We start from the raw sequence: 13,115 nt of genomic DNA on the forward strand, positions 1-13,115 counted from the left end.
TCTTTGAAATAATTTTCAGATCTCACGAATCCCTATATAAAATCACAAAGCATACTCTACAAAGTTTACAACAGAATTCAGCTCTAGCTTATACAAAACATGTCTACGTTTAAAACATTGGCAAAACAGCAGACCAGGAGTTGAGTCAGGTGAGTAAAAATTCCATGTGTTGGTATATAAATTTAAAAAAACAACAACTTTTTTTTTCAATTATGATCTCTTGTAGACCCCAAATAACTTGTCATGGTACCCCAGTTAAGAATGGCTGCTGTAGATTTTAATGTTTAAAAAAGCACAGAAAATTATTATGTTTAATTAATGCCTTAATCTCCATAATATCTATATGGATATTTTAATAAATGAAACAGAAAATAATAATGAAATGAGCTCTATTTTTTATTTCTATTTACTTCTCCACATTATTTATTTATATCCTGTCTTTATTATTTTTATAAATAACTCAAGGCAATGAACATATCCAACACACCTTCCTCCCATTTTCTATGTATTCTATGTATGTCCTATAATCACCACCACTTGTTACATTTCTGCCAATGATGGATAAGCTATTTTTTAAACCCATTGTGAAAGAACTCCACACTTTCAACCAGGTCTTGACAGACCTTTCTACCTCTTCATCTGAGTCCAACGCATATCCATAAAAGTATTCATAAATTTGGCAAAGGGTGAAAGTTGCATGGTACAAAGTTTGGACTATATATGATAGATGGAATGAGATTGTGAAATTCAATTTCAAATATCTTTTGGGTGGCTTGAGAGATATGAGACCTAATTTCCTTCTTTTCCTTCCGAACCTTATTGTGAATGTTGTAGTATAGTGCTCTGAGTTAATAGTAGTGACAGATTCAAGAAAATCTGTGTGAACAACACTATCTGCATCTCAAAAACTATAACCAGTTTTCCTGCCAAACTCTATGTTTTGCATTCTCAGTATAATATTCCATGGACTGACATTTTGTTTCTGAGACTTATTTTGTCGGCTGTCACAATTTCTGTGAAGAAATTCCTCACATTCGTTCTAGTAGTTTAACAATAATTGCTGGCAATTTTTGACCCTTGATGTAAGGAAGACTTCATTTGCATCAATCTTCCAAAATTGAAGAACTTCAATAACGTGACCCATGCATTCCTATGAAATGCAAGCTTGACAGCAATTTACCTCTGAATAAAGTTCATTAATCTTTTTCATGTGAACTTGTGAACTGTGCTTTCATTTCATTCTCAATCACACAAACCAGCACTATTTGGTTCACTATTTTTACACATATATTTTTTTTTGGCTCAGCAATGCACAATATGCCAAATCATCAACTTTATTAGCATTTCTAGTCTTCCAAAAAGACACCAAATACCTGGGTTTTCCATCAAGCGCTGGGATAGGTTAAGGGGACAAAATGTTGGAAGCTTAACTTGGTGTCAGGTTTTTTATTTTGATTTGAATTTTATAGTTTTAAGAGTTTTATATGGTTTTAATTCTTGTGCCCAGAATCTGGTGTAAAGGGAGGCTATATAAATGTTTTAAATAAATAAATCAATAATCCACATTTAACAGTGAACTTCATTAGGCTAAAATTAAATTAAAAATTATATCTATTAATACTTGTAACATCGAAGTCATTACTTTTCATTAAACTTTCTGATGTGATAGTCTAGTAATTCTCAGATAATGTAAGATTAGTAGATTGAAAGTTTCTTCAAACATGCTTTCTGGTAGATGAAATGCCTTTACCCATGTAACCAAATATCATGAGGTATTATAGGGAAATAGAAGTAATCCAATCTGGTAGCCAAGAATACAAGGCAGAATAAATGATTATTTCACTATAAACCTGCTGTCTCCCCAGAAGAGTTAAAAGCAAACTATTTTAAGCTTTGTTCACACAATAACAGCTAGTCCTTTGGATTCAAAGGAGACAAGTCTTCTGCAGTTCATCTATGAACACGGAGGTGGCTCTGCAGTCCTAGTCTGGAAGCACAGAGTCTAGAAAATAGGGGCACTCAAAGTCCATTATTACAATAATTGTGGGTGCTATTCTGTTCTGCTGCTCATAATCTATCAATTTTTGGTGGCAGCTTCTTTGTGGCACTTGCATGGACAACCTTGAGATCTCTTTCTGGTCTCCAATTCACCATATGGTTAGTGACGAGACATAAATGCTCATCCATTCTGATGATGTTTCTCATCCATTGCATCTGGACTCATGTCTATAGGAAAGAAGGGAATCCATATCCAGCTTTGTGGAGATATGCACACTGTGTGGATTGAACAGGCTAGTATTCAACTGCCCTAAAGTCTGGCTGGCCTTACTGATCCTGGGGTCAATTTCTTTGTCCAAAGACCTTTATATCAAGAAGATACTTCCCAGGGATTTGAAGCTGTTTACATTTGTCAGCTGCTGTCAACAGTGATTTTCTATAGGGTTGGTATTTGACACAGGGTAGTAAAGTCTTCAGTCTTATTCAGGTTGATAGCCATGCTAAAGAGTATAGCAGTATCTAAAATTGTATTCAACATCAATTATAGATTACTGTCTTTGTGTGTCAAGTGCACACAATCATATGCAAACATTATTTTTGAATGTATAGAGGCCCTTTGTCCACGTGTTCAAGGGACAAGGGTCAAAGAGTATTGTCCAATGGTTACTTGATATAACTCCCTCCTTCAGACCTTGGACAGGATAACATGCAAGCAAAGGACAGATTGAACAAGTCTGGGGCTTGTACATAGCCCAGCTTCACCCCCATTGGAAATGGTAAATGCAGCTCACTTAACACCATTGTAAAAGACCTGCCCTGTCATTCTGATGTGGAACAGCTGAATCAACTTCACAACTTTCTTTGGGCATTCTTAATGTTTCAAGATGATCCAGAGAGTCTCTCTGTTTACAGTGTCAAATGACTTTGTCAAGTTAATGACAACAGAGGCTTGTTCTGCTAAGTGAAATTCTCTTGGACTTGCCTCACAGCAAATATCAGGTCTACTATACTTCTTTCTTGCCAAAAGCCACATTATGCCTCCAGGAGGTTTCTTTCCAAACCAGTGCCAAGTCTATTCAAAAGAATGTGGGGGGGGGGGAATCTAGCAATGGACAGCAGTGAGATACCCCTATAATTTCCATGGTTTGATTTAACCTCCCTTATTTTTATAGATAGCTATGAGGGCATCACAGAAGTCATCAGGCATCTCCTCCGTGAACTAAATGTCTTCCAACTAAATGTCTTCCTTGGAACAAATGGCTGTCCAGTCTCTTCTTAAAAACTTCCAGTGTTTAGGTGAAAAGCTTTAAAGATTTCAACAAGAATACCATCATCTGCCCTGTTACTTTATTTGAGTTCATCTGCAAGATCACTTTGATCTCATTAGTAGAGGGAAGCGGGTCTAGGACATTCAAAACTGTCAGCTGAGGAATCTGCTATAAGATATCAGGATCAATTGTGGATAACCTATTGAGTAGATTAAAAAATTGTTTAGCCTAGTGATTTTTCAATTCTTCCTGATCTTTGATCAAGCTCAGCCAATCAGATGACAGCAAAGGGAAGCATCTTGACTTTATGATGAATAATTTTGGTGGCAATGTTCCACCTGCTCAGCCTTTCTCTGCCACCACTCATACTGCATTTCTGTAGGTGCTTAAACTTGCCTTTCTTTCTTTGAGATAGATGTCAGTTCATTCTGCCAGTCTGTGTAGGCCTTGTTCTTAACCTGGAGTGCTGCTGAAACAGTCTTATGGTTTTCATCAAACCAGTCTTTATGCACCAGTATTTTCAGTCCAAGTACATTAGTTACAATCAACATGACGACATCTTTAAACTGCATCTATCATTCAGAAGTTTTTACAACCAGTAAATATGTTAATACATTAAGCCATTCTATTCTTAATCCCGACTCACTAGTTTTACACAATACATAACCAAAATAATACTATCTGAATAAAAAAGTAGACCACTCTTCATCTGCCCAAATAATATAGGTCAACTTTAAAATATTCTAAGAAATGAGAAATTGATATTTTATTTAAATTTTAACATAAAATGTTATTGACAGGATTACACTCCACACACTACAGCATAGCCAGAATGATTGCCAAGATGATTAATGCATCTGCTACTGGGAGATGGGATGTAGTAGTTTTGGCTGAACCTTCTTATAACGTCAACTGATTTGATATCATAAAGCACCTGAACTAGTGCTATATGAATAACCAATTTCAAAGAAGGGATTCCTCACTTTAATCAATTTCTAAAAAGATATAAAATAATGCAGAACCAATGTGACCAACTGAATTGATGCTCTTCAGCTTGGCATAAGATTTCATTAGATATATTTCTTTGGCTATCTATTGTGCTTTCACATTTTCTATTGGTTACTTTTAATGTTAAGTTACTAGATAATTAGCCAGGTAAGTTATAATGAACCATCCAGCTAACATTTCAGCACATGACCTGCCAGTAATTCTCAAACATGCCACATTTGCATGTAGTTCTATAGGGCAGGCTGCCCTCGCATAACCAACATAATCACAACTCTAGAGTATTTCCTTAATACTGCAAGATATCTTGATGCGAAAGCTACATGAATTTTTCACACAGAAAGATAATAAAAATAACCATTTTCTAAGCAGAATCATTTACATTAACTTCAATTTTTAAACTAATAAACATTTATTTACATTCTTGTAGAATATTCTGCCCATCTTAAAACTGTTTATAAATGTGTAGCAATTTTTCTGCTAAAAAGCAATCATATACTTTTAATGGACAATGCTCATTTATCTAAGACTGTTAAACTACTCTACTTCTTCCATAAATATAATCTATGCATTTAGAGTCAAACTGCCATGCTTAGAATATACTTCCTGAAAAACTGAAATCTAATTTAGATAATACTTAAGACTAATAGATTTTGATAGGTCTACCCTAAGCTCCAAGCCAACTCAATGAATTCTGAAGTTAACAGAGTTGCACTGTTACAGGAAAAGAGCATTTATATTCTACTAATATAATTCTTCCTTACTACTAGTGTAGTATGGAAGAATTATATTAGTAGAATATAAATGCTCTTTTCCTGTAACAGTGTAACTTTATCTGCAGCGGTAGATAAAAGTGCAACTTTATCTGCAATAGGTAGATTTTGGAGCAGTATAATACCTGTTCAACATTCATCATGCCAGATTTTTTTCCTTATCAGCTACAGATGTTTCTATCTTCAAAAGGCTGTTAATGCCATTAAGAGAAACCAGATTTCCACTGTATATTCACCTTACTCTTAACATTTAACATATTGCTTCAACCAACTATATAATCTTTATACTAATTCATCAAACAGATTTTCAATAGTTTAGCTTCAACATGCAATTTTGTTTGGGAAATCTTAATTCTTTAATAAAATCAGAAATATTAACAATGGCTCATGACATAGATTTACCAAACAGATATTTTTAAACGCTAATTATCACCATATAACTGGTATGTTGCACTTTTCAGAAAGACAGAGCTCAGAAAGTTATCAAAACTTTCAATTACAATATAAATAAGCACTAATAAAATGCATAATGAATTATAACTCTTTAAATATGTTTCATATCTACACACAGTTGGAAGTACTTAAGCTACTGAGTTTAAATTCCTTTCATCATATTATAACATATGGATGTTTTCTGACCTACTGGGAAGATGCAACTTTAAAGCAACCTGTATTATTAAATTATTTATGCAAAAGTTGAAAAGTTATGTTATTCTGAAAACAGTCTGTCAAACATAGTTTATATATCTATCAACAGCTTATAAATCCATCAACATTGCAGTAAGTCTGGCCAGTGAACTGACAAAGAACTTGGCATCAGTAAATAATCGAAGCACAGAGAAAACCAGGGAAGAATATTAATATGGATTCTTGATATAAAATGGAGATAAAGGGATTTCTTCTGGCCTATCTCAAGATGGCCTTTGGTTGTTGTTACACCATGCAGAGACTTTACATTGTTTCATTCTTCAGATTTCGGCAACTATTTAACCCCATGTCAAATCCTAAAATGAACTTAAGAAATTTGGGAGAGGAGGAAATGAAAAGTCAACAAGTACTGCTCTAATGTTCCATTAACTTTTACAGACCTATAAAGTATATTGCCTCCATATAAAAGGTGCACAAACATGAGACAATATGTAACATAAGACAGAAAGACGAAAGCAAATATATTTGCAATGCATATCTATAAAGCTGAAGTCCATGCAGAGAAAACATACCTTTTCAGTTTTTAGATAAAACTCATCTAGTTTAGAAAAACACAGTATTTTTCTATTTTTATACTGTCAGCACAACATTGTGTCAGCCTGATGCCCCATTTTTTTTTATTCCAAATGGGGTTACCACATGTTCTTTACTTGCTCACCATCACTCACCTTGTCCAGCTCATCATGCAACTCTGCAAGGCTGGGTCGAATAAGTTTCTCTCCTAGACCAGCAGCAGTATGCCGATAATAGTCTATCCTTGGCACGGCATCGATGGTATTGTGGCCGAAGGTGCGCAGATAGTACGTGTTCGTATGAGTGTCATAATAGTAGTGATGGTGCCCTCCTGAGCCTCCCCCGGAATGTAGGCTCCCTTCACTCAGAACTGTGTCACCACCATTCTGGAAGCTGACGCTGCAGCCTTCTGGGCCCCCACCTCCAGGTTCATCAGAGCTGTCATCTCCAGCGGAGGGGTCCACGAAATTCACCCGGAACCGACCTTTTGCTTCCTCACTGCTTTTCTTATGCCCATCACCGGGAACTTCGGGAGTCGCTTCCGTGGTCTTCGCCTCTTCTGCCACAGCCGCACGACTCAAGTTTTCTGCCACCAGGTCCACCTGAAAGCGGCTCTGGCTGGGTGTGGGACCCAGAGGTCTGCACAGCCCATCTCCAGCGGCTGCAGAGGCAGGAGCCAATCCGCTCCCGGGGTCCGACGAGGAGCCGCCTGTGCCAGCCGTCGCATCCCCGTCACTCGCCGGCAGACGAGATGCTTCCACCGCTCCCGTGGATGCTGCTGCATCGGCGGCTCCTCCTCCTGCCGCTGCAGCTTGGAGCTTCGGCGAGCCAGAGCGGGGCGGCGGGGACGAAGCTCGCGAAGCTTGCTGCACAGGCTTTGCTTCCATGGTTTCTGCTTCTCCTCGGGTGGCGACAATGCGGGCCGAAATAGACCTTCTTGCGGTTCTGGCTGGTTCAATGAAGTCCTTTCGTTTCTAGGAACCGAGCAAACAAACACAGTCGGCTGCCGCTCGGGGCGCTTTAAACCACCAAATGGCGCCCCGCTGCTGCAGGGCTCCACTCCGCCGCCTTCGAGAAAAAGCAAGGCAGCACGCCGGACTTCCTAGGCAGATAACCGCGCGGCCCTGCCCTGCCCCTCCCTCCCGGTTACCCCGCCCCAGTCCTTATAGCGCCGCCGCCGCGCCAGGTGATGATGCTCCGCAGCTACTGGCCCCTCTAGCCCCTCCGCCTATGGGGTCCCACTCCTCGAAACCCGAGACAAGGGAAGAGCTATTGGGAGGAGGATCTCCATCCCCGCTACTCCCCCGTCCCTTTGCTTCCCGTTTTCTCTTACCTCACGTCCCCACAGACAAGGACCACCCTCGGTCCGTCTCCCGAAGTCTCAGGGACGGCTGGAAGCAGCAACGCCACACGCTTCGTATCTCTGCCGTCAAGGCGACAGCGCTCCCTGGGGGACCGCGGAGGGGAGGAGGAAGCCGACTGGCCGATTCTACACAGACCTACACTTTCCCTGTCTCAGTCTGAATAAGCCAACGCAGTCGTGACACGTGTGTAACGCCTTGCTACCTCGGGCCAGTCAGCCTCCGCTGGGCCCTCCGCTTATGCCCCCCCCCGCTCCCCTGAGGCGAACGAAAGCCGGGCGCCAAGGAGCGAACAAGAACAAGAGCAGGCCGGCGGCAGCCAATCACTTAACAGCCGCGCGGCTCGGGGACGAGTCTTTAAAGCATCCGCTGCCCGAGCAGGGAGGGATCTGGCCCGGCGAGGGCGGAGCAGTGTTTGGGCGCTGCTTCTGGAGCTCGCGGATGCTGGCCCGGCTCTGGCGTGCTTCGGGGTAGAGGTTGTCTGCGGCGTTGCCGCCGGGAGCCTCAGCTGGCTAAAGCGCCTTTCAGAGAAAGAGCGAGGCCGCGGTTCAGCGTGGCTCCGCTTTCCCCTGCAGGGCGACCCAGCCAGCAGCGCCCTACTCTCGTCGTCTCAGGGAGGACGGAGAGGAAGAAGAAGAAGGCATCCGCCCGGTGGGCTGCTGCCTCCGTCTCCTCGCGACGGAGAAGTGCTTTGAGGCAGATGGCGGGTTATAAAACTGACGCTCGGCTGAAAGCGGGGATGGGCGGGCCTACGAAGCCACTGCTTCTCCGTGGGCGGACGGATAGCTGGACGGCTAGGAAAGTTCCCCGACTCTTCTGCTGTGGAGGAAGAAAACCAAGCTTCGAGATCTCGCGAGCAGGCGCGCAGACGCGACTGAGCTTGCAAGAAGCCCGGCAAGCTTTACGTTGAGGCGGGCGGTTTATAAAAGGAAGGAGCGGTCTCCTCGTGCTCCGGGGGGGGGGGGTGTGGTATGTCCGTTCGCTTCCCAGAAAAAGCTGCTCCGGACATCTCCATTGCTAAAAGATAATGCCCTTGCTTTCCTATGCTGTCGAAAGTGTCCTACGTTAGGAAAAAACAAAACACAATCCCCACGCAAAAACAGTCCACCCGTGATAATGCAAAACCTAATGAAGAGCGTAGCTGTTTTTATTACTCTTATCACAACTCTGAGAAGTTGGTGGCAGTTGCTACACAGGAGTTAACTGAGCCATACGTATTTGTGGTGTATACCAGTGAATACTTGCTTTGAATTGAGCATCCTCCAAAATAACCCTGAATCCTAAGGGTGCGCAAGGATTCCTGAGCAGACTAAATGATGTGGAAATTATTCCCTCAAGGCCCGAAGTTTAGAAACAACTCCCATTCAGGGGAAAAGAGTAATATCCTTGCACGCTATTTATGTTAAGGGCCCTGTTTTCACACTTTCAACCGAGTCAAGGAAGGTTAGCTGATGTCATGTGAATTCTGTAACCTATTTAGCAGAGGGGGTATTTCTAAATCAACGGTGTCACGTGAACATGGAAACTATTTCGAGTTAACTCTTTTCCTGCTGAAATAGATAACACGTAGAGCAGCGCTACAAAACTAAGACCCTTCTAGGGTCTGCACTTACATGTAGCATAAAAATGGTGGGAAATGGGTAAGTCCCCACCTGTCTTTGGCAACTTTAGCTGGGCCATCATGGATTTTCCAACAACTTTGTTCTAGTAGGAAACAGTATACCCTTACATAAATAGTATTGTGGTAGAAAGCTCCTAGAAGCCAGGATGTTACTCCTTTACCCTGAATGGGAGTGGTTTCTAAAGTTTAAAAAGAAATCCAAGGAATCAGAAGGAGATGTTAAATGGGTTTGCATATCATCTGGTTTGATCTTATTGTGTTGAGTGAACCCAGTTGTTTTAATACAATAAATGTGTATCTATGAGGTTGAAGCCATGTCTGTAATAGATTCCCTTTTTAGGTAAGTGGAGAATTATTAAATTTGCAGACTGGCACAGTATGAGCATTACCTACAAAGACAAAAATCATTCATGTAGTTTTTTTGAGGGGACTTAAAAATATATAAAGTTCCCTTTGTACAAATTGTTTAGTATTGTGGGTAGAAAAAAAAACAGGCAATCTCTATATCGGGGGTCTTCAAACTTGGCCCTTTTATGACTTGTGGACTTCAACTCTAAGAATTCCTCAGCCAGTTTGAAGACCCCTACTCTATATCAACAGCAATAAAATTACTTGTAAGTTTAGGTACCCTTGGAAAATCTGAACAGTTGCCATAGCACTGAAAAGGGGATTTATGGTGGCCCATGCTTAGGACCATTGTAGTATCCCCCCTGGTCATGTGATAAAAATTCAAGGGCTTCACAACCAGCATCTATTTATGATGGTTGCAGCATTGTAGGATCATGTGATTGCCATTTATGAACCTTCCCAACTGGAATCTGACAAGCAAAGTCAATGGGTTATGGCAGATTCGCTGAAGGACTGCATCTTACTTAATAACTGAAGTGATTCGCTTAACTATGGCAAAAGATCATAAATTGGACTCAGCTTACTTAACAACTGCCTTGCTTAGCAGTGGAAATTCTGATCCCAATTGTAGTTGTTACGTTGAGGATTACCTGTACATAAACATATGCATTCTTTTTTTTTAATAATTTTTTTATTTTTCCAAACTCTCCCCCATACATATACCGTGATATTTATCAGATGTTAACATACATTCTTTTTACATTCATAATGAAATAAATACATACACATGACTTTTGGTGTTGCTCGCCAATTTCCCCTTTCACTGTATCCACACTCCTTCTTCTCTACCTTCTTTCTCTCTTTCTTCTCTTCCCTACTTCCCTCTTCTTCCTCTCCTCTTCTCTTACATAAACATATGCATTCATTCTGGATTAATTTTTGTATTTTTTTTAGTGGAATCTGTTGAAGGGCAGGAGATTCTTGCTTTGACCCCTTGCCACAGCCCCTGAACAGCTCCCAATTGGATTGCTTCTAATAAATGTTTTGACTTCCTTTGTTGTTGTTTTTGGGTCCTTTATTTTTACTTTTGGTCATTTGTCACTTCCCTATTCAGTTTAGGAAGCATCAAGAACCCCATAAATATTGGACAATTGAGTGGGTTCAAGAAAAGGTAATCAACACTATGTACATGTAAATAGTTTCAAAATAGCTTAGTTATACAAGACTGAATTGAACAAGTAATCAGGAAAAGGCATCTACAACTTCCTTATTTTTTATTTCCAAATTGATAGGCACCTAACAATCCATAACTGCTATCAATTTGAATCTGTGTATTATAAGAGAAAAACAATTTGTTCAAGTAGGAACTTTGGCAAAAAGACTCAACCTTGTAAAGAATATTCAGATTGAAATTCATAAAATTTTCCCAAAAGCTGACTGAATTATAGCTTTTTAACGAAATCTAACATGTACCAGTTGTCCTGCATTTGATAATATTTATACATCTGATGTTATGGTAAAATGGAAAAATATTGCAAACAAGTATGTTGTATATTTCTACATATAGTCAATATTTCTTTCTAAAATAGAAAATATTGCATTCATTGGACAGAGACTTTTATTTAATGTGTAATAAGTATACATTATTTACATATTTTTTAGGGACCCAAAGGTTGCTTTGATTTTCTTTTTTCTGTTTCTCCAGAACATTCATGAAAAAGGAGTAAAATGAGTATTTGCACTTTTTTTTTTTGATTTGTAGAATTAGAAACCTGTCATCTGGAAACATTTCATATAATTTTTTGATAGATTTGAGATTTGATGGCGGAATCTGCTTTCTCTTTACAAAATGATATTAAGACAGCATATTGGCATTTACTGATGAAATTATAATAGACATGATCACGCTAAACCATGGTTTGCTTTATAAATCACAATGTGGATTTTTCCCAATAAACTGAAACCAAATAAACCAGATATTTTGTGAACCAGGCTATACGTGTATGCAATGAGAAAAGAACTGTAGGAACTTTATGTTTTTGGGTGTAAAATGTTGCTGTGTGGTTATGTAATTGGGTGTAATGTGCTTTCATTTCTGTCATATAGCTTATTTGCAACATATTGTGTCAACTTGCCTGCATGCACGTTTGTATATAATCCATTACAAATTGCACACTTTCATCTTTTGTTAATATTTATTCAGCTAATATAAATACCAAATGTTTTCTTATATTATTCTAATGTTTCTTATTTTTATGCCAAGGCATTTCAGTACCTTCTTCACTACAAAATTAAGATTTACATTTGTATATAAACAAAGATGCCTCAGCTCAGACTACAGAATTGACAAGGGCATCACAATTCAAGAAACTCTTTGCCATTTTTGAAACAACAACAAGCAGTCATAAGGCTTGGATTGTTTCTGGCTAAGCTCCCTACAGACATGGAGAATGTTCTTCCTTAGTAACAATATGAGCTGGCATAACTAACAACATGCCAGTATGAAACCCATGTAGCATGTGTTGGGACAATATCACAAATTAAGTTTTGTTCTAAATTTGTTAAAACTTTATTTTACATTGCTACTGTATTTGCTGATATTTGGATTGGTACATTAATCCGTGATCTCTGTAACTATTTAATATAATGTCCCAAAGGTGCTATTTCAAAAGGCAAATGGATTTTGTTTTTCCTTGAAGATGTTTCACCTCTCATCCAAGAAGCTTCTTCACTTCAGAATGTCTGAAAAAGCACCTTTGGGACAACCGTAAACTGGATGACTGAGAATCTCCATAGATATGCAGCTATTTAATATAATCACATATAATATACTTATATCTTGCACTGAAGATTCCTGAACATGAAATACATATCTGAGAAGCCAAATCTGAAGAAATAATGAGGATTAAGTTAAAACACCACAAGAAGTGAAGAAGATGGAAAATATAAACCAGAATATTTGGACTAGAATCTAAGGAAGGGACAGACACGTGAATTAAAGAGGACTGTGGTAACAGTAAGTGCTTTGCATTACGGTTTTTATTGCTGTCAGGATTTGCCATGAAAATAGAAAGTTTCCAACAAAGTTGCAAGGTTTTTCTATTGTTTTGCATGTTCAACAAATTTATGGGATATATATTATAAAGGATCTTATGAATCTATTCATTTTCTAAATGAAAATAAATAGATAAATCATTGGGAGAAAATTAGCACTGAATAACACTGAGTAATATTAAATATTTATGCTGAATTTTCCATTTTCACTTGTTTCTGGCTAATATGGAAAAAACAGTATTTTTGATAGCAATGAGGGAAAGACTGGAGAGAAAGTATATCTCACCTGGCAGTGCATTTGTCCGTAAACTAGTATGTATGTATCTGAAACTAGTGTGTATGTATGTACATGCCTTTTTTAAAAACTAATTGAAATTTAAATCAAATTAAACTTAATATAAATGCAAATTTTATAGTAATTCCTGTTTTTATAATAAGCAACAAGAAGTCTTATTGCACTTTTATA

General features: G+C 39.0%; 1 protein-coding gene across 2 annotated transcripts in view; it reads right to left on the reverse strand.

Annotated features, from left to right (window-relative positions):
- The window catches only part of SLC12A2 (solute carrier family 12 member 2), a 41,924-nt gene extending 33,525 nt beyond the window's left edge, over window positions 1–8,399 (reverse strand). The window contains exons 1-2 of one of the 2 annotated variants that reach the window (XR_005555598.1): window positions 7,599–8,399; window positions 6,421–7,239 (exon numbers count right to left, since the gene is read on the reverse strand). Coding sequence is in view for 1 of the 2 variants with exons in the window: in XM_039334149.1 (XP_039190083.1) it covers window positions 6,421–7,152 (732 nt within the window). In the remaining variant the exon portion in view is untranslated. The remainder of the gene's footprint in view (window positions 1–6,420; window positions 7,240–7,598) is intronic. The other variant, XM_039334149.1, reaches the window with a different exon arrangement.
- Between the last annotated feature and the right edge of the window lie 4,716 nt (window positions 8,400–13,115).

Source organism: Crotalus tigris, unplaced genomic scaffold (assembly GCF_016545835.1).
Source record: "Crotalus tigris isolate CLP2741 ecotype Arizona unplaced genomic scaffold, ASM1654583v1 scf7180000017628.32516253702:7417878, whole genome shotgun sequence".
In the NCBI taxonomy this organism is placed as follows: Eukaryota; Metazoa; Chordata; class Lepidosauria; order Squamata; family Viperidae; genus Crotalus; species Crotalus tigris.